This window comes from Microcaecilia unicolor, chromosome 2 (assembly GCF_901765095.1).
Source record: "Microcaecilia unicolor chromosome 2, aMicUni1.1, whole genome shotgun sequence".
In the NCBI taxonomy this organism is placed as follows: Eukaryota; Metazoa; Chordata; class Amphibia; order Gymnophiona; family Siphonopidae; genus Microcaecilia; species Microcaecilia unicolor.
The window spans coordinates 501,830,947-501,852,387 of NC_044032.1; the positions used below are offsets into that span (position 1 = coordinate 501,830,947).

General features: G+C 40.9%; 1 protein-coding gene and 1 long non-coding RNA gene across 3 annotated transcripts in view; one reads left to right on the forward strand and one right to left on the reverse strand.

Moving 5' to 3' along the window:
- PPP2R2C (protein phosphatase 2 regulatory subunit Bgamma) overlaps window positions 1-10,945 on the forward strand; it is a 411,371-nt gene extending 400,426 nt beyond the window's left edge. For both annotated transcript variants that reach the window (XM_030191168.1, XM_030191169.1), the window contains one exon: window positions 7,827-10,945. In XM_030191168.1, the coding sequence (XP_030047028.1) occupies window positions 7,827-8,118 (292 nt within the window). In that variant the 3' untranslated portion in view covers window positions 8,119-10,945. The remainder of the gene's footprint in view (window positions 1-7,826) is intronic.
- LOC115461401 lies at window positions 3,029-21,153 on the reverse strand. Its single transcript, XR_003940702.1, has 3 exons — window positions 21,064-21,153; window positions 12,511-12,522; window positions 3,029-3,038 (listed from the first exon to the last, which is right to left on the reverse strand). It is a non-coding gene; the product is annotated as an uncharacterized LOC115461401 (long non-coding RNA).
- Window positions 21,154-21,441: the final 288 nt, after the last annotated feature.

A 21,441-nucleotide genomic window follows, 5' to 3' on the forward strand; every position in this document is an offset into this window, starting at 1 on the left:
TGTTCAAATACTTCTGTATTTACATAGATCAAGTAGACAAATAAATTTAACTAATAAAGAGTATACCTTCATTTTTTTACACAAACATGCACATGTGTGAGATAGGAGAGGATATAATTCATGATAAATATAATACAGAATTAATACGTGGTAGCTTTGTAAATGCAAGAGGCAAGTATTTAGCTCTACAGCAAGTGATAATTTTCATTTTCCTTAAAGAAAATCCCTCTACACCTCTAATGAAAGTGTTTAACATTCTTTAAATTATATTGGAGTTCAAAGAATTATCCTAGTGTTCCTGTCACTGGAAGAGTTAATGAAGGCTAACAGAGCTCCACAATCCATGCTGTTTATAAAAATCAATGCTCACTATCACTGATTAGAGCGTGATTGATGCTCAGTAACTCCAGTGAACAGGAACTAAATACAACCGGACAAATCTGATCTCATTTGCTGTACATTATGGGCTCATTAATCATTTTGTACTCGGGCTGGAATAGCAGTGGGGAGATATGTTTAAAAATGCAACAAATCAAAGACACATGTTATATGATGACAGATAACCGCACTCATGCATAATGTGTACTTACTATTATCTTTGCATCAAGTGATAATAAAACCAGATATAGAAAGTAAGTATTTGAAACACACAATAGTGTACTAACCTTAAATGTTCTGCTAATTGTTAGAATTTATGTCCCTGGAATATTACATTCAATTCTAAGCACTGTCTTTGTCTTCAGACCAAAAGACAAAGCGATTCTTTGGGGTCTGTAAACTCTAGCTGATTCATAGATAAGCTCTGGATTTTATACTTCAGGTAGTCAGATACAAGGGAGTGCGGAGCAGAGCATGTAAAACGAGATGTTGAGCACACTCGTGCTGTTCCTGTGATCTGCTGTTCGTACCATCAAGAGGTCATTCCCCTTCTGACAGACACAGTGGTGCCAAAATGTGACGGGTCAGGTTTCCTAACAAATAAATGTGTTCAGATGCTAATCAAGTCTGAGAAACACAGAGCAAAATGAAATCATGAAAATGAAATTACGGACTAACTGGGCAACCACATTGTTTTATGAAAATTGAATGAAATTACAATTGACAGTGGTGGACACAAAGAACAGCCTCCCAATGGATGTGGTGAACCATACTGGAATCTAAAACAGCGTGAAAGATATTCTTAGTGGTAGTGATATATGGATAAATCATATAAGGTTTGTAGTTTTATATTAGGTGAACAATACAGACAGAGAAGATGAGCTTTGTAGCATCCATTTGTTATTAGCTAGAAAGAGGCAAGTATGTCACTACCCAAATAATATACCTCCCTAGAAAGAGGCTGAGAGTGCAGGTTGATTTACACATGTGAACAACAGTGAATGTGACATTTACATTTTCTAGTTGGCAGAGAGAGAAAAGAGATGAAGTGATGTAGAAACTGGAATAGACAGAGGCACAGAGCAAGAAGAGACAAGAAGCAAAAGTGTACACAGGGGAGTAGGGATAGTTTTATAAAGGCTTTTTACATGTATGTGACAATGCATGCTTAAAGTTCCTCTTATAACCATGTACATAAAAGCATTCTTGCCCATTAGTTTGGTGCCCCCAGAATCTTAATTGTTGAAACTTTAAACCATACGTGCTGGACTAGTGCCAGTGTTAGTGAGCACAGAATGTTCAGAAGGATCTAGGACGGGAAACGATGTTCGCGACAAAGCTTACTGCGAATAGCAGGCAAATGTAGCTAAACGAATATTATGGGCCCTTTTATTAAGGCACGCTGAAAAATGGCCTGTGGTAGTGTAGATGTGCGTTTTGGGTGCGCACAGAATCATTTTTCAGTGCACCTGTAAATGGACATGGGGCAAAATGAAAATTGCCATGTGTCCATTTTGGGTCTGAGACCTTACCGCCAGCCATTGACCTAGTGGTAAGATCTCACACAGTTACCGGACGGTAATGGTCTATGTGTGTAAACTACAGATTACCACCCGTGCGCCAGAAAATAAAAATATTTGCTGGCTTGCGTCAAAAATGAAATTACCGCAATGGCCACACGGTAGCCGGGCAGTAACTCAAAATTGACACGTGTTGGGTGCATGTAGGCGCCTAACCGGCTTAGTGAAAGGGCCTCTTAATGAGACCATTTCCTATTCCCTCCCACTACTCAGAGAACAGCGCATAACACAAAGCCGTCCCTCGGAGCAGGCGTTAGGGTGTTTGAAGAAAAGATTTCTCAAGATTGTTTCTTTTAAAATCTGTCAGTTTTTATTTAATGTGGAAGCAGAAGGAAGCCCGTGGAAGCCCCTAAGTGTTGGTAGGGAAAGACGAATGTGTGCAAGTCAGAGCAAACTTGGAAGTGAAGCACACACTAGCACCTGTTTGCTGAGACTTTAAATATAAGCCTTTCGAAGTAAAAAAAAAAATAAATAAATAAAAATTTTGAAAGGATTATATTTAAAGTCTCAGCAAACAAGCGCTAATGTGTGCTTCACTTTCAGGTTTGCCTGGCACATGTGCACAAGAGCTAAGCTATGTAAAACGCTCCTTCTGCTCCTCGGATTAACATTGACTAGCTATCTGCTAGGTGTCTTGTGCCGGGGATATTAGCGAGCGGTGCAGTCCCATTTCTACAGGAACAAAAGGAGAAACAACAGGAGTTTTGCTGCTTTTATAGGAGATTGTCCGTATTCCTATTTATTACTATTCATACCGATATTGTTGACTCCTGAGGCAGACGCCTGTGTGCCAAAATGCAGATCTGCATCGAGTCTTCTTTCAAAGTTTGTGACAATAAATTTCTCTGTTAACCCTGCATTGGAATTGAATTGGTTCTCCCCTGTTATTTTCTTTTTCTGAGGGTCTTAAGAGTGTTACTGTCACTGTACTTATTGATCAGGGTAGCAGCTTTCTGCACCTTATCTCAGAAGAGATTTTCTCCGTGGCACAGAACATCAGCAAGTTTTACCTGCACATCTGTAAGGTCTGAAATCTGGAGCTACTCAAGTTTCTGAGTGCCATTACCCAATGCAGAAGCTCTCAGCCCTATCAGAAATATCATAGATCACTCAGACTATGTATTTTCCATACTCTTCACTTTAGCCACCAGCGAGTAAAGTTGCTTGGTCTTCTTCTGAGGGAGGGTATCTGCAAATTTCAATATTGCGCATAGTGATTTTTTTAAAATACTTTTATTCAGAGGTTTTCAATACAAGAGAACATTACAAAGTGGACAAGTATGAGGATTCACCATTATATGTATATACCACAATAACAAGAACTAAAACTAAACCATAATGCTATATATACTCATATTGAATACAAATTATCATATTAATAATACATAAGTAAAATGTTGCAATACTAGGTACACAACAGCCTAACATAGTACTTATGGAATAATCCAGTCACAAAATTTGTCCAGAGGTAGCTAGACTTTCTGAAATTGGAGAAGTTGTGGAGACATATTGAGTTATCTGTTTCATACTTCTTAATCGCAAATAAATGAGACCACCATTTTAAGAAATTAAGCTTAAAACCATCTTTCCAGTGTAGAATAATCATATGAGAAGCTATAGCCAGCATGATGTTAAATAGTTTGGCAAATTGTTTCTGAAGGATAAGATCAGGGCTGGATGAACGTAAAATGACTATCCTATAGGCTATATGATCAGGTTCCTCCACTGCAAGAACTGCTATAATTCTGTCCCATATTGAAGTCCAAAACGTGAACATTGGAGCATTGGAACAGAAGATTAATCAGATCCCCAGGTTCATGGGCACAGGACCAACACTTAGAGGAGTGTCATTGGGTGAAAGTTTCCCTGTTTTGCTGGTATCCAGTATGCCCTATGAGTGATGGAATATGAAGATTGTGTAATAGATGCAGACATGGTGGGGTGTATGGTTTTTGACCAGAACTGTTGCCAATCAATTATATCATTAGGGTGGTCCAGATCCTTTTCCCAGTCCGACTGCAGTGAATTGCATGATCTAGGTTTAGACTGTTGTATGGAGTAGAGAATGGGACAGGGATGGGGACCCGCAGTAACCGCGGGGATGGGGACAGAGCCTGCGGGGACGGGGCAGTGACAGATCCCACGGGGATGGGGCAGGGATGGGGACAGAGCCCATGAGGACAGGGACAAACTTTGTCCCCATGTCACTTTCTACTTTGAAGCCTGTTAATGAACTGGACTGTTACTTATGTTTGATTGATGCAGACGACAATATTTTTAGCTTTTGGAAAAACAAGCAAACATGCTGGCCACAGCTGGCAAAATTTGCATGGGGGATCCTGTACATCCTGCTACCAGCACATCTTCTAAGAAGACGTTTTCTATTGCAGGAGGGACTTTGAAAGACAGGAGATTGTTGATGACTTCTTATTCATCCACAGATTAAAAAACCATAACAGTGCTTCATAGGGCATATTTCTTCCCTCTAGGGCATACAGAACGGGTTGTATTTTGTACCCCTGGACAATTTATCAGGGTGGGTTAGGATTCCTTGGAATAGTAGAAGTCAGCTATTGTTGGGGTTGGAAGAGTAGAGGGTGGTGGTGGTGGGAGGGTTATTATAGCTGCTAGTTGTTATTGTTATTTTCTATTTGTAATTTATACACAACAGTTGTACAGCATATTGTTCCTTTTTATACTTTAATAAAAAGATTTAAATATAAAATCATGTGTTCGAGGCTTCTTTGCGGCGGCAGGGGGGGTCGAAAGTGGTGGGGGAGGGTCGGCGGTGGTGGCAGGGGGGTTGAAAGTGGCAGGGGAGGGTCGGCGGTGGTGGCAGGGGGGTTGAAAGTGGCAGGGGAGGGTCGGCGGTGGTGGCGGGGGGTTGAAAGTGGCAGGGGAGGGTCGGCGTCTGGAGGAGGTGGGCTAAAATGTGTCCCCCCACCCTAGGCTCTGGACCCCCCCTCCCGCCGAGGTCTGGCTTTGCCCCTGCTCTAAGGTAAAACTGTTGTCACGCTTTCCTGTTAGCCCTTTTGTGAATGTCTTCTATAAAATATGTATCTTTTTTCTGCCTTCAAAAGAAGTATGTGTATCACATTAATATAAATAGATGTTCAATTTTATCCTTCCAGACTAATCTACCATGCAGCCTCTTTCATTGTATGCCCTGCAAGTTAAAAAAATTTTTTTTAATAACAATTTAATATATTATACATTCAATAATCCAAACTGAATGACAAGATACAGAATTAAAACAAACAGGAATTTGGAGTGGAGGAGTAGCCTAGTGATTAGAGCACCAGCCTTGACATCCAGAGATGCCCATTTCAAATCCCATTGCTACTCTTTGTGATCTAGGGCAAGTCACTTAACCCTCCATTGCTTTCAGGTACAAACTTAGGGCCCTGTTAACTAAGCTGCACTAGCGTTTTTAGCGGGCGCTAACGCTAGAGACACCCATAGGAATATATGGGTGTCTAGCGTTAGCATGCAATAATTTTTAGTGCTTGCTAAAAACGCTAGCACACCTACAGTGCGGCTTAGTAAATGGGGCCCCTAGATTGTGAGCCCTCCAGGGACAGGAAGATACCCAGTGTACCTGAATGTAACTCACCTTGAGCTGCTACTAGAAAGGTGTGAGCAAAGTATAAATAAATAAATATAGGAAATAACAATCAAATAATAGTCCACAATAGAAGGACCAAGAATTAGGTAAAGCAATATTTAGGAAAAGAAAAAAATGTATATCATAGAGGCAACAGAGTAAATATAGCAAGCCAGTTAAGGATTAACTATGGGAACTGCCAGCCATGCAGTTCTATCACCTTAATATTATCTTTTATATGTAGCACTGTTCCTTCTCCCTTTCTTCCTACCTTGTCCTGCCTGAATAGCTTGTAACCTGCCATAACTATATCCCTGTCATGGGTTTCCAAGTACCATATCTACCTGGCCTCCACTAAAGCTAAGTCAGCCTCTTTCATGAGCTTCTAGGTCTGGCAGTGTCTTTCCTATACAATGTACATTCATATACATAGCTTTCCTGATGTTGCTGTTTCCTATTGTTAATATTTTCTTTTCCTGAGAATATTATCCCTCCCTTCCTGGTGATTCTAGTTTAAAGTTTTCCTCAATACATTAACCAATTTTTTTCTGGAATACACTTTCCCCCTTCAGCAGCCCTTGAAATAGAGTGCTCGAGTCCATTAATATCAAGAACTTAGGATCCCTCCCCCGTTTGTTCATGGCACGGTATTACAGAGCGGCCCGAGCTAAGGCTGTGGTAGAATAGTTCCAAAATCATCCCTCTAAGCTTTGGGTTCAGCTTGCACAATATTGATTAGGCTCTAGAAAGTTAGTGCATTTAATTGGCAACTACTACTACTACTACTATTTAGTATTTCTATAGCGCTACAAGGCGTACGCAGCGCTGCACAACCACCATTCTTTGTCCTACCATTTCATGCATTTTCCAATACCTGGATGGTATAAGTAAGGAACCTGACTCAGCTAACTAGATCTACCCCGATTGCCTCTAATCCCTTATTTTTATCTGGGCTGAGTGTTTTCAAGAGGTGGAAGTCTCAGGGTTTGCAATGCTGAGAACAGTTATTTGACACAGTTATAATGGCTTTTGTTTCTTTATCCCAAGACTTTCAGCTTCCTCCCCAGGACTTGTATGCTTATCAATTGGTGCATTTCTCATAAAGTGAATAAGCAGAAGTTTGAAAAGGAGCACTCCTTCCTGGAGGATGTCTGTGAGGACTTTAGGGGTACTAGAAAGCTGATCTGAGTCCTCTACAGATGTCTGGACAGTGTGGGACCAGTTCTTTTCATGGATCTCAATGGGAGGGGTAATTTGGGGGTTCAGTATGAAGAGAAAGAGAATGGGTCAAAATGGAAGTGGAGTTGTCAAGAGTATCAATATTCGGGAGATTGCTGTAAAGGTATCATATAGATGGTATCTTACTCCTGCCCACCTTAGCCATGCTTTCCCGGGAGTTTCCCCTTTGTGCTGAAGACCATGTGGCCAGAGATATACTATGGGACATATCTAATGGTCATTCATCAAAGTGAACACTTATTGGAAGGCAATAAATGTTGGCTGGTTTCTGACAAGTGCACAGAGGGCCCTAGTGAGGCACTGCTATAGCACAGCTCGACTTAACATTGGTGAGGTACTGGAAGTAAGAAGGGTGTCTCTCCTTGGGTAAGGGGCTGGCCCAAGTGAAGTACATCAGTAAAGAGCAACATTTGACTGCAAAGTACAATAAGTCCTTACCCAAGTGGGAGTAAGTATGGGGCCCCTTTTTGCCTAAATGCGATTATTAGGTGTTATATGTGATATAATTTGCTGACTCTTGCTCTAAGCGTCCTGCAAGTTATTTGAGTAGGCATGCTCCAGGGTGCGTTTATTACATGTATTGCAGTTTTGATTTATTCTTAACACTCCCCTACTTTGTTCTTCGTTGGCAGGGGAGCAAAAGTTCAAAAGTTTGATAAAGGGGTATCATCATTTGTGTTTACATGAGTGCATGAATAGTACTATTATTGATATACAGTACACTTTGTACATGTTTTTGAAAATTTTGAAGATGTAATTGATCATGGTGCTGTGTTGTAATTTTGCAATTCCTTAATATAGAGACCTATGAAAATTTAAATAAAAATTACTTTATCAAGTATTCATGTATTACCCAGTAAAACACCTGGGGCTTAGGATTATTGAGGAGCTGAAATCATTATACATTTACATCCTGTTATCTGATCATGGCCGCTGCTGCAGTAATCATGGGTGTTTTATATGTGTTTTCTTATTTGAAGAAACCTTTGATTATATAATGCTTTCCACTTTTCCTGTCCCCACAGTGTCATCATGACAGGAGCCTACAACAACTTCTTTAGAATGTTTGACCGAAACACTAAACGTGATGTTACTCTGGAAGCCTCACGTGAGAGCAGTAAACCACGGGCAATCCTCAAACCCCGCAGAGTTTGCATTGGCGGCAAAAGAAGGAAGGATGACATTAGTGTGGACAGCTTGGACTTTACTAAGAAGATCTTGCACACAGCATGGCACCCAGCCGAGAACATAATTGCCATAGCAGCGACAAACAATCTGTACATATTTCAGGATAAAGTGAACTCTGAAATGCATTAGGTTTATCTATTTCTAAACCAACCTTTTAGGGATTATATCAGATGAAGAATGTTGGTCACTGTGGTGGAATTTGTATGTTATGTTTTCTCAACATATACCACCTCTGATGGTAGCCAACTGTTTTAATTTAAATCAGTTCAACAAGTGTGCTCTGGTATGGTACCTGTAAAAGGCAGCAGTGCAGTTATCTGCATTACGTTTGTAAGGATCAAGAGTTATTATTTATTTAGTTTTGCTGACAGAATGAACTCTGTGTTTATCACATTAGAACATTTTTTAAATTCCCTATATTGGCATCATCACTGTTTTCAGCAGACTTGTTTTTGAGGGACTGGATACATTAAGGTCTGCGCACTTCATTGGGTATGGAATAATGTCCCGTCCGTAGCCATGAAGCTTGAAGCTTAAGGACATTTTTGCTATAGAGAGAGAGAGAGTGAGGCCTTCCGGTGAGGGAAAGTATTGCTTTCTTCAATTGTGTTCTTCTTTAGGCATTTTTAAAGGACTATAATCATTGAGTGACATCCATTTCTTTTGCTTCTCTTATAATAATTTGTATCCAACTTGTAGCTGATCTGATTTATTTAATTTTGAAAAACATGATTTATTCTGGAGACAGCTGATATGATCATAGAATGAGCTATCAGCTGTGGATATCTGGGTTAACATTCAGATCCTTGATCTGACTTTACTTGTCCTTTGAAGCAGAATTTTGATTTCAACTCCAGATGAATTTTTAAAGAACTGTATAGAGACAGTATATCACACAAAACTTTTTGCAATCTTAAAAAAAAAAGTTAAAAAATAAAATAAAATGTCAAAAAAATATTGCTGCATGCTTAGGAAAAAAAACCCCCTGCGGGATAATGAACCAAAAGAGTGTTTATGAAAGCCATCTCAAATCACGAGAACATCAGTTTAAGAAACGGTGCGATTGATTCCAGTTCTCTAGAGAATCAGTCTTTTTCAGATAAATCTCAGTCATATAACATTAAACTTAAGCCATTCCACGTTGACATTTGGTAAAGACAGAATGAACAAACTAACATGCATGCCCTGTTGAGTTGGAGAATCTGCTTAACAAGGGTTACAAACAGACTATTAACATTTTTATATGGAGTCTTGACATATGAAATATTACAGTGGATATATTTGGAAAAGATTTTTGTAAGCCAATGCTGTATATTTGTGTGTAAAAGCACAAAAGCATGTGCATTGCCTTCCAACCATACTGCTGCACACACAGTGAATCTATAAGCTAATCTTCAAGAGAATGAGGAATGTTTATACTGTATACACTAAACGACAAGAACAGTATTATATGTACATATTTATTCTAATTAAATTTAAGAATCCATTTCTTCCCTGTAAAAAGTTTTAACAATGTGATAAAATGTATAGAAATTTGCTCTTTGTAAGACAAACTGCAGCTTGGGAGATATCACAATCTTCTTTTAATTTCTGTCGCTATCCATCAACCTGTGTGGTTCAAACAGGCATTTCTCATTCTTGCACTTGCATTTAGCAAATAACCAATACAGCTGGCTTTGACATCTTCAGAGAGTATGTTATTTATAAATGATATGTGAAATAGCAGTGCTTGCTACTTACGCACCATATGGAACCTTAATCTTTTCAATAATGAGTACAAAAATATTTTAAGTGATCTGTAGAATCTGAGAAACAGTATCATTTTCCTTTAAGTATAATTTGCTGCTTGTTCCAATGAAGCAGATGATCTTCATATTAAATGAAGACTGCCCAAGCCCTTGTCTATCTTATGCCTGGAAACAAGAACTTCATTGTTCACACATTCAAGTGAACAAACAGTTACAGAAATACAAACTATGAGGTCATGAGCTACATCTCAATTTTCTCCATTGTGATAATTCAGTGTTACATGCACATAATTTTCACTAATTCTAAGTGACTTCAGTCACAAAATTAAGGTCCTTCCTCTGTAAGCTCTGCTTTTCAAAGAAATGTAGCCTTTTGAGTGGTGGTGAACATTGGTCAGCTACATCCCTATTTATTATTCTCCTGATCCTTAATAGCTTCATAGAATGACATTGAAACTATTGCTTTCACCCACTTAGCAGTGGGACCCTGGAAATCTTAAATAAGGAAAACTGGAGAAAGGTGCCTCAGTTCACATTTACTGCTCAGAAAAAAAAGTAAAAAAAATACAAGGTGATATAATTTAATTGGACTAAGACATTTTAGAAGAGCTTTTCTGCATGCTTTTCTAAAATCTCATGTGGTTGTATACACCCATAGGTGTTACCGGGGGCAGAGTTGTGTACCCACAGAGATTATACACACACACACACACACATTGGTGCCTGCATCCAAGCAGGTGTAAATTTGTGTGTTTACATTTGCGCATGTGCTAGGTGTTTATTTTATAAAGGCACACACATGCCTTTGTTGCTTTTATATAAGCAAAAAATAGGCACATTTTTCACATTTGTTTTAGGTACCCTGTTATAGAATTCCCCTCTTTAGAGCCTGTTTACTAAAGTAAAATAGTTTTAAAGAGTTAACACTCCCTTCTTCATGTCTAAACAGAGTAAAGGGTGTGCATTCAAGTGGACTTACTTGCAAAACTCACTTCTTTATGCACATCTACTGCTGCAACAGCTCCAGTTTGGGGAGGAGTTGAGCAGTTCTGATGTCTCTTCTGTAAACTGGTTTGTTACACCAGTATCCTTGGGATTTCAAGAAAAGCTCATTAGAGTTCTGCTGTCCCTTTCAATTGTTAAAGAACTCATGGGCCCTTTTACAAAGTGGCGGTAAACCCAACGTGGGCTTACAGCTCACTAAAAGGGAAGTACTGCTGGGCTACCGCAGCAGCCTACTGGTAGTTCCTTCCGCCAGCATGCGCCATTTCTGGCACTGCAAAAATATTTCCATTTTTGCAGTGTGTACCCGGCGGTAATCGGGCAGTGCTGTGCACTGCCTGGTTACCACTGGGTTAGCGCGGGAGCCCTTACCGCCACCTCAATGGGTGATGGTAAGTGCCCCCCCCCCACAAAATGGCCGCACAGCAAGTGATTCACTTACCACACGGCCGGTTCTTTAAGAAAAGGGAAACCTACCTTTTACCCACTGCAGTAAAAGGGGGGGGGGGCTCTGCGCACATCAAAAGCACGCACTGATGCCAGCGCAGGCCTCCTTTTACCACAGCTTTGTAAAAGGACCCCTCAGATAATGACAAATCCTATATTTTCTAGTCAGTGAATTATCTTTAGTAATTCCTTAAGAATGGCATTACATTCATACTCCTAATCACTATTCTTCATGGACATAAGGGATACACTGGCCTTGCGATTCTTTTAAAAAAATATTTCTTTTCTTCTTGAGCTGTCGGTGGCATAGAGTATATTGATGGTTAAGCTGGTAAATCAGATTGTTTTGAAAGTTGTTGTTTATGGCCTAATTTTGTGTTGCACAGCCTTAGTTAACTGTTGAATAAAAATATAAATATGTTAATAGCTACCTTTTTTCAATAAAATTACGACAAAATTGCATATACAACTGACCAAAGCCTGTATTTTTTGTGTGTGTATTGTCACCAAAATTTTATTTACCAAAACAAAAAGCCTTACTATCATTTATGATCTATTCTTAAACTACGTTGTATTCCTAACAGCTAAAATTACAATAAAGTAACAAGTTTTAGAAAAATATGTACAAATACCTCATGCCAGGTCAATCATTTTATTAGTGTTCTATTAATATTTCATAGTGTGGGAGGTACAATCAGAGCATAATCATATTATATGATGCAAATATTTATTTATTTATTGCATTTGTATCCCACATTATCCCACCTCTTTGCAGGCTCAATGTGGCTTACAATTCATCATGGATACTGGAGGTAGAAGAGAATATACAATTGGTTTTACAGAGAGTTTTGGGTTACATGGTGGTGAAATACATGATAGTTTTAAAGCAAAAGACATTAAAGAACATTTCTGGATATATTAAAGATAGTGCAGTTACATGTGTTGATCTTTCTGATATATTTTGTCAAACAGATAAGTTTTCAATAGTTTGTGGAAGTTGGTCAGTTCATAGACCGTTTTCAGGTTGCGTGTCCATTGTCACATTTTTAGTAATCCCTTGCCTCTACAAGATTAATTGAGCTTTATACACGCTGAGGAGGATGTACAAGATAGGTAAAAAAAGAGATTGGTTGGTAATTAGAAGTACTTAAATTGAAGCAAGTGGCACGTTTTTTTCTGGGAAGAATGATACTATATCTGCATATGAAATACATTAGTATGCATACTAATAACAAATAAGAATGTAGTTACTATACATCTGCTCAACCAACCCAGTGTCGTGGTTAGATCAATACTGTATTGTATTTACAGACTTGTATTTCACTTTTAACTAATGCTATAAAGTGGATTACAACAAGAATAGCTTCACGTTAAAAGGAATTTACAAAACATATCAATGATTGACATTCTAATATGATAATCTATAGAAAAAGACTGAGGGGTCCTTTTACTAAGCTGTGGTGAAAAGTGTGGGCATGTGCTTTGGGCGTGCGCTGAGCCATTTTTTTTTACCACGGCTGGGGAAAAGAGCTTTTTTAATGGGCCGGGAAATGGGCAAGCACTGAAACTAAAACTAGCACGCGTCTATTTATGGCCTGAGCCGTTACTGACACCCATTGACCTAGCAGTAAGGACTCGTATGCTATCCACGTGGTAACCATGCAGCACGTGCTAACTTCTGAATAACACTGGGAATGCCCCTCCCCCCACAGTAGAAAATAGAAAATTCTTTTCTACCATGGGATTCGGCACACGCCAAAATCCGATTTACTGCTAAGTGTATGATCTAGTCCATTTGTAGTGCCAATTTGGTGCACGCTACTTGCGCATTAGCCCTCCTGCACCTTAGTAAAAGGGCCCCTAAAATAGCTTACAAATCACAATCTTTGCCTTCAAAACAAATAAGTCTTAAGAACTTTCCCAAATAGGATGTAAGAAGTAATCTGACAAATTTGAGTCGGGATTCCATACCAGATCCTAACATTGAAAATCAAATGAATGCTCTCTAATATTTTTATAGGTGACATTCTTCAAAGATAGAAAATCTAACAACAACTTCTTCCTACTTCTTAAATGAGCCCTGTTGCTTGGAAATATTAGAAGCTGACTTACTGTTTCAGAATTTAGTCCATAAACATGCAAGTTAAAAAAGAAATGTGACTATTAATTCTAAGCCAATGCAAGTCTTTTAACAATGGAGTAGCCTCAAGACTATGTCTGATTATCAGTCTAACAGAGGTATTCTGAAGCAATTGAAGTCTCCTTCTCGATTGCAAAGTTAGAGAATAGTCAAATAAAATTACAGTAATCCAAATATGGCAATAAAAAAAACAGCCTGAGCAACAATTCTAAAACTTACTAGGCTCAAAGAAATCTAATAGACCTCTAACAGCGTCGTGCAAAGAAAAACTTAACTAATTTGTTTAACTGATATTCAGATGTTAGCTTGGAATCTATTATTATTCCCAACACCCTAAATGTTTCTTCAAATTTAAGAATTGCACCTGAAGCCAAAACTATATCAACTTTAGAAAACCGCCACTGTTCACCAAACCAAAGTAATGTGGTCTTTTGTGTATTTAATTTAAGGAAGTTAGTCCTTGCCTAGTCATCCACAATGGCTATAAAGTGTTTTACATTTTATTTATTTATTGCATTTGTAACCCACATTTTCCCACCTATTTGCAGGCTCAATGTGGCTTACAGAGGTTGGTTATGACATAATCATTCCATGATATCAGATATAATTAGTAATGTACAAAGATTAAGTGAGGGAGGAAAGAATGGTATCGTCCAAGTTTCCTGATTCCAAGCACGGCACAAAAATATCATCCACATAAGACATTCAAAACACGTTCAACTCTTCTAAATATCTCCCCAGGGGACTGTTAAACAATTGTGGTGATAAGGTGACCCTTAGGGAGCTCCACATTTGGATAACCATTTAGATGATTGTAACCCATTTTTTATAACAGTACACCTATAGTTTAAGAATGCCTCAAACCACTTGAGAACAGGCCCCGCTATTCCTATCTAATTAAGAGGTCCTTTTACTAAGGTACGCCGAAAAATGACCTGCGCTGGTGTAGACCTGTGTATTTGACACGAACAGGTCCATTTTTCAGTGCACCTGCAAATGGACGTGCGGCAAAATGAAAATTGGCGCGCATCCATTTTGGGCCTGAGACCTTACTGTCATCCATTGACTTAGTGGTAAGATCTCATGTGTACAATCCTGATTACCACCCGGTTAGTGCCATGCACCAGAAAAGTTTCCAGCGCACATAGTGGATGTACATAAAAAATGAAATTACCCCTCCAATTTTCTTCGGCATAGGAGACAGGGTGATTCCAGCAATCTCCTTGGGATAAATCCCTTCTGTTAAAACAATATTGACAAAATTGGTAAACCAATTCAGAATATTTGGTGGGATTTCATCAAGGTAAAAAGAAGGACAGACGTCTAATGAACACCCCCTTTTAACTCTCTGAAAATGTTCATTATTAAAGCTGTAGAGACTGGTATGAAACTATCCCAAAGTCTATCTTTAGAAACTTCTATCAGTTGTTCAGTTCCCAAGACAGGCACTTCTCCAAATTTCACAACACTTCCTTTTAACGATGGTTTTTAGGGCCCTGTTTACTAAAGCAAGTTAGCATTTTTAATGCACCTACAATTAGAGTGCACGCTAATCCTGTAGGCGCCTACAGGGATATTGTAGGCACCAGGGGCATAGCCAGACTTCAGCAGGAGGGGGGTCCAGAGCCTGAGGTGAAGGGGCACATTTTAGCCCCTCCCGGCGCCACCCTCCCACCATTGCCGCTCCGCCCCCAACGTAGAGGACGTCAGACTAGAACGAAGCCTTGCACGGGATTGGGAAGAAGAGGACCTTGGCTCGGCTGGCGGAGGTTGGGGTCCCCCTGCCAGCAAAGGTAGGTGACGGGAGGGGGGTCAAGAGGGTCATTGACAGAGGGGTCCAGGGGCAAATCTATGGGGCCAAGGCCCCGTGGCCCCATAGTGGCTACACCACTGGTAGGCACATCCACGGTTAACATGCATACATAGTTAACACGCATTTAAAACGCTAATTCGCATATTATGTGGCTTAGTAAACGGGGCCCCTTGTTTGAAAAAATATAGCCAACTGTTCTGCTGTAGGTTGAGCTGATTCTGGTATAGCCAAAACTCTACCTGTGCCTGTTAACAAAATATTTTACATACCATCTGAAAAGAGTTCTCAGCTTCCTCCACTTTTCGATCAAAATAATGTCTTCGCTTCTTTAATTGCTAGCCTATATTGTTTTATCTGTGCTCTCTGTTTTAATCCCAGTGACACCTTTGTAAACCAAGGATTATTGGGGGGGGGGTGTCCCTATTTTTCTTAACAATGGAAGCTAATTCTTCCAAAACAGAACTTTAGACAGAGTCCCATGGATTGAACCAAAGAGTGAGTGTTTGACTTTGATGGATCAAATCTAGATAATACTTTCCGCCAAAAAACATCACTACTTGGGTATTTACGGCCTACACAAGCTCTCTAGACATGAGTTTGATCAAAATAAAATTTAGGTAATTTCAGATACAACTTTAAAAGAAAACGATCAGACCATATTAAAGGTTCTTAGGAAAGGATATGTACTAATGGCTGTTCATTACACCCCTCTGAATAATCTACCAAATCCAAAGGATGGCCCTTGTTATGAGTAGAACAATCATCCTATATAATAATTTGCACCTCCAACATTCTAAGTCTGGATGCCTGGGTTCATAACATCCATTCCCAATCATTGCCCCGCCCTCGCATCAAAACGTAATGATGTCAGAGGGTGGAACAATGAGGGTTAAGGGAACGCTGGAGGCGAGATGATGTCAGGAGGAGAGAATTGCAGGACATCGAGGGGAGGGAGGGAGGAAGGGAAGGGGAGGGCAGGGCAGAGGAGAATTGATGGACATGGATGGAATGGTAGGACAGTCATAGGTGCCCCATATAATAGGCTTGGAGAGGCTAAGCCTCCCCAGCCAAGCTGCTGCCCCCCCCCCCCCAAATGCAGGGCTGCCTGGCGCAGCAGCACTGCAGCCAGACAGCTCTCGGATGGTCCCTCCGCTCCTTCCCACCCTCACCTCCCCGATCGACAGCCCTCCTCTCTGTTCCTCTCCCTTGCGTGTGTTTAACCATTTTACTTTCAGGCACAGCAACGGCAGTGAAGAGGGCAACACAGCGGGCTCGCCTCCAGCTTCTCCCTTCCCTCACACAGTGTCCCGCCTTCTGCGATGAAGCATTTCCTGTTTCCACGAGGGCGGGACACTGTGTGAGGGAAGGGAGAAGCTGTGCTGTCCTCTTCACTGCCATCGCTGCGCCTGAATGTAAAAGGGTTAAACGCGTGGGGGGGGGGGGGGGGAACGGAGAAGAGGGCTGTCAGGGAGCTGAGGGAGAGCAGGGAGAATCGCTGGACATGGATGGGAGGGCAGGGGGAGAGAAGAGATGGCTGGAATTGGAGAGGAAGGCAGGTGGAGAAGAGATCACTGGACAGGAAAGGAGGGGAGGGCAGGGGGAGAGAAGAGATCACTGGACAAGAAAGGAGGGGAGGGCAGGGCTGGGGAGAGAGGAGAATTGCTGGACATGGATGGATGGAGGGGGCAGGGGAGAAAGCAAATTTTCTGGATATGGATGGACGGAGGAGAGGGCAGGGGAGAATGGAGAGTTGCTGGACATGGAAGGATGAATGGGAGCAGGGGAGAAAGGAAATTTGCTGGATATGGGTGGATGGAGAAGAGGGCAGGGGAGAATGGAGAGTTGCTGGACATGGATGGGGGGAGGGCAGGGGAGAGAGGAGAATTGCTGAACATGGATGGATGAATGGAGGGGCAGGGGAGAGAGGAAATTTGCTGGATATGGGTGGATGGAGGAGAGGGCAGGGGAGAATGGAGAGTTGCTGGACATGGATGGATGGAGGGGAGGGAAGTCAGGAAGGAGATGCACATGGATGGAGGGGAGGGAAGAGAGGAGAAATGCTGGGCATGGATTGAGGGGAGGGAAGAGAGGAGAAATGCTGGACATGGATGGAGTCTGCGTACTCTTTATCTTTTAAAAAATACTATAAATAAAAATCACAAAAAGAGAAAGATTAAAACAAAAAAACATAGATAAATCAATCAGTATCTCATACCCCTGGAGCATATTACTCATTATACACCCTTCCAAATTATTACTTATCATGACAGAACATTTCTCCTAATGGTTCCCTTAAAAACATAATTGCCATTACATGATAACTTTGCTAGCGCCCGTTTTGTTTGTGTGAGAAACGGGCCTTTTTTACTAGTTTTCAATAAGTTGACTTACCAAGTATTCTAAATTTTCTTCCACCACTTTATCTACCGATTTAAAACAATAAAAATCTCTATAAATAAGAGCAATACCTCCACCCTTTTTATCCTGCCTTGGTGAATATATTGCTTTATATCCTAAAGAGAAATATTTGAGATATATGGTGAAAATGATTGGGAATCCAGGTCTCTGTTATGAATACTATTCCAGGACATGAATCACCTGTCAAATCTTTTTTTAGGTGAGATGTATTGCACTCCGAACGTGCATTAAAATAAAAATATTCAGTGACAATAAAATCAGGGAGTGAAAAAACATAAGAACCAACAAAAACTTGATCCCCAGATTCTCACCTCCCATCAAACCCACACCCAAATGTATCAATGATAAAAATCTGAACCAATACATTTTTAAAATCATGTGGCTTATATAAAATCTCAATGAAATAACCAAAATAAATACCTTAGCATTCATAAACACCTGAAGATCATATAACATGGCTACGATAAGAAATCTAAAAAGCTCTCAACTAAAGTCACCTCCACAGTCACGTGCAAAGGGACAGGGTGGGCCCCTTTGGCATGCCCCTTCAGCGCAACACCTCAAGGCTCAGCTCGTCTCTTAAGTACCTCGAGTGATGTCATCAAAGGACCTGCACAAGACCTCCATTGTTACTGCAGGTAGCCAAACTGAGATGGTAAATATCACTAAACTGGATGTAATAGTTCCTCAAAACCGCAGTTGCTGCAAGGGTGCTCTTTAACATCAACTCAGCAGTTCCTAAACCCTCTTAGTCCATGTGCTTTTGTTGGCTAAACTGGAAGCTTTTTAGAGAGTCCATGCTTTACTTCTTTTACAAAAATTTAGCTACTCTATTCAGTCACAGTGTTTGTGTTAACAAAATTTGTCTTATACACCATTGTGCACTCTTAGTCAACAAGCAAATAATTCATTCAGTTTCTCTGCTATGGCCTTGTCCTCCCTGAGCACCCCTTTTGCTCCTTCGTGATCTAACTGTCCCATGGATTCCCTCGCAAGCTTTCTGCTTCTGATGTACCTGAAAAAGTTTTAGCCTCTGCGGCAAGTTTCCCTTCATATTCTCTTTTAGCCTTCTTTATTAATGCTTCATCCAGATGCATTCATCTTAAAAACAGAGTTAAACTTTGCAGAAGTTATTGTAATGTTGTCTGCTCCTAGAGACAGAATATGACAATGGTATGAATATGAAAATGGTATGGGTTTTTTGCCACAAGATGTATGAGAGATTTGATGACCTGAAGATGTATACTCTGGAAGAAGGGAGAAACAGGGGTGATACGATATAGACATTCAAATATTTGAAAGATCTATAAATGGAAACAAAGACAGGAAGGCAGAACTAGAGGACATGAATTTAGGTTGCAGGGGGGCCAATTCAGGAATAACATCAAGAAGTATTTTTTTCCCGGAGAGGGTGGTAGATAGCTGGAATGCCCTCCCATGGGAGGTGGTGGTGATGAAAATGATAACGGAATTAAAAATGCGTGGGATAAACACTAAGGAATTCTATATGAAAGAATGGAACCAAACAAACTTAGTAGTGCTTAGTTGGCAACTCTAGTAATTAGGAAGCAAAGCCAATGCCAGGCAGACATCTAAGCTCTGTGCCCTGATCATGGCTGGAAAGATTTGGATGGGCTTCAATGAAAGCTTCAGTAGTTAGACAAAATAAGAGCATAAGAGTAGCCATACTGGGTCAGACCAATGGTCTATCTAGCCCAGTATCCTGTTTTCCAAACAGTGGCCAAGTCAGGTCACAAGAACCTGGCAGAAATCCAAATCGTGGCAACACTCCTTACTACAAATCCCAGGGCAAGCAGTTGCTTCCCATGCCTGTCTCAATAGCAGACAAGTGCTAGGCAGACTTCTATAGGCTGTGCCCTGAAAATGACAGACAAATCAAAATCAAGTAGGTATACAGTGGGGGAAATAAGTATTTGATCCCTTGCTGATTTTGTAAGTTTGCCCACTGACAAAGACATGAGCAGCCCATAATTGAAGGGTAGGTTATTGGTAACAGTGAGAGATAGCACATCACAAATTAAATCCGGAAAATCACATTGTGGAAAGTATATGAATTTATTTGCATTCTGCAGAGGGAAATAAGTATTTGATCCCCCACCAACCAGTAAGAGATCTGGCCCCTACAGACCAGGTAGATGCTCCAAATCAACTCGTTACCTGCATGACAGACAGCTGTCGGCAATGGTCACCTGTATGAAAGACACCTGTCCACAGACTCAGTGAATCAGTCAGACTCTAACCTCTACAAAATGGCCAAGAGCAAGGAGCTGTCTAAGGATGTCAGGGACAAGATCATACACCTGCACAAGGCTGGAATGGGCTACAAAACCATCAGTAAGACGCTGGGCGAGAAGGAGACAACTGTTGGTGCCATAGTAAGAAAATGGAAGAAGTACAAAATGACTGTCAATCGACAAAGATCTGGGGCTCCACGCAAAATCTCACCTCGTGGGGTATCCTTGATCATGAGGAAGGTTAGAAATCAGCCTACAACTACAAGGGGGGAACTTGTCAATGATCTCAAGGCAGCTGGGACCACTGTCACCACGAAAACCATTGGTAACACATTACGACATAACGGATTGCAATCCTGCAGTGCCCGCAAGGTCCCCCTGCTCCGGAAGGCACATGTGACGGCCCGTCTGAAGTTTGCCAGTGAACACCTGGATGATGCCGAGAGTGATTGGGAGAAGGTGCTGTGGTCAGATGAGACAAAAATTGAGCTCTTTGGCATGAACTCAACTCGCCGTGTTTGGAGGAAGAGAAATGCTGCCTATGACCCAAAGAACACCGTCCCCACTGTCAAGCATGGAGGTGGAAATGTTATGTTTTGGGGGTGTTTCTCTGCTAAGGGCACAGGACTACTTCACCGCATCAATGGGAGAATGGATGGGGCCATGTACCGTACAATTCTGAGTGACAACCTCCTTCCCTCCGCCAGGGCCTTAAAAATGGGTCGTGGCTGGGTCTTCCAGCACGACAATGACCCAAAACATACAGCCAAGGCAACAAAGGAGTGGCTCAGGAAGAAGCACATTAGGGTCATGGAGTGGCCTAGCCAGTCACCAGACCTTAATCCCATTGAAAACTTATGGAGGGAGCTGAAGCTGCGAGTTGCCAAGCGACAGCCCAGAACTCTTAATGATTTAGAGATGATCTGCAAAGAGGAGTGGACCAAAATTCCTCCTGACATGTGTGCAAACCTCATCATCAACTACAGAAGACGTCTGACCGCTGTGCTTGCCAACAAGGGTTTTGCCACCAAGTATTAGGTCTTGTTTGCCAGAGGGATTAAATACTTATTTCCCTCTGCAGAATGCAAATAAATTCATATACTTTCCACAATGTGATTTTCCGGATTTAATTTGTGATGTGCTATCTCTCACTGTTACCAATAACCTACCCTTCAATTATGGGCTGCTTATGTCTTTGTCAGTGGGCAAACTTACAAAATCAGCAAGGGATCAAATACTTATTTCCCCCACTGTATGTAGTATTGCATCATACCTTAGGCTATGAGGTTATCCTGTTGGACAGACTGGATGGACCGCACAGGCCTTTATCTGCTGTCATCTACTATGAGGTTAATTTTCAAAGCACGTAGACTTACAATGTTTCATAGGTTACTATTGGGCTCATTTTCAAAAGAGAAGAACGTCCAAAAAGTGACATAAAAGGCACACGGAGGGGCATAATCGAATGTGAACGCCCATCTCCATGGGCGTCTATGTACGAAAACGGGTATGTGAAGAGGAGGGACAGACCGTATTATCAAAATAGATGGGCGTCCATCTTTCGTGTCGAAAATATGGTTTGGACGGACCAAATGACATGGATTTGGTCCCTTCTGAGATGGGCGTTTT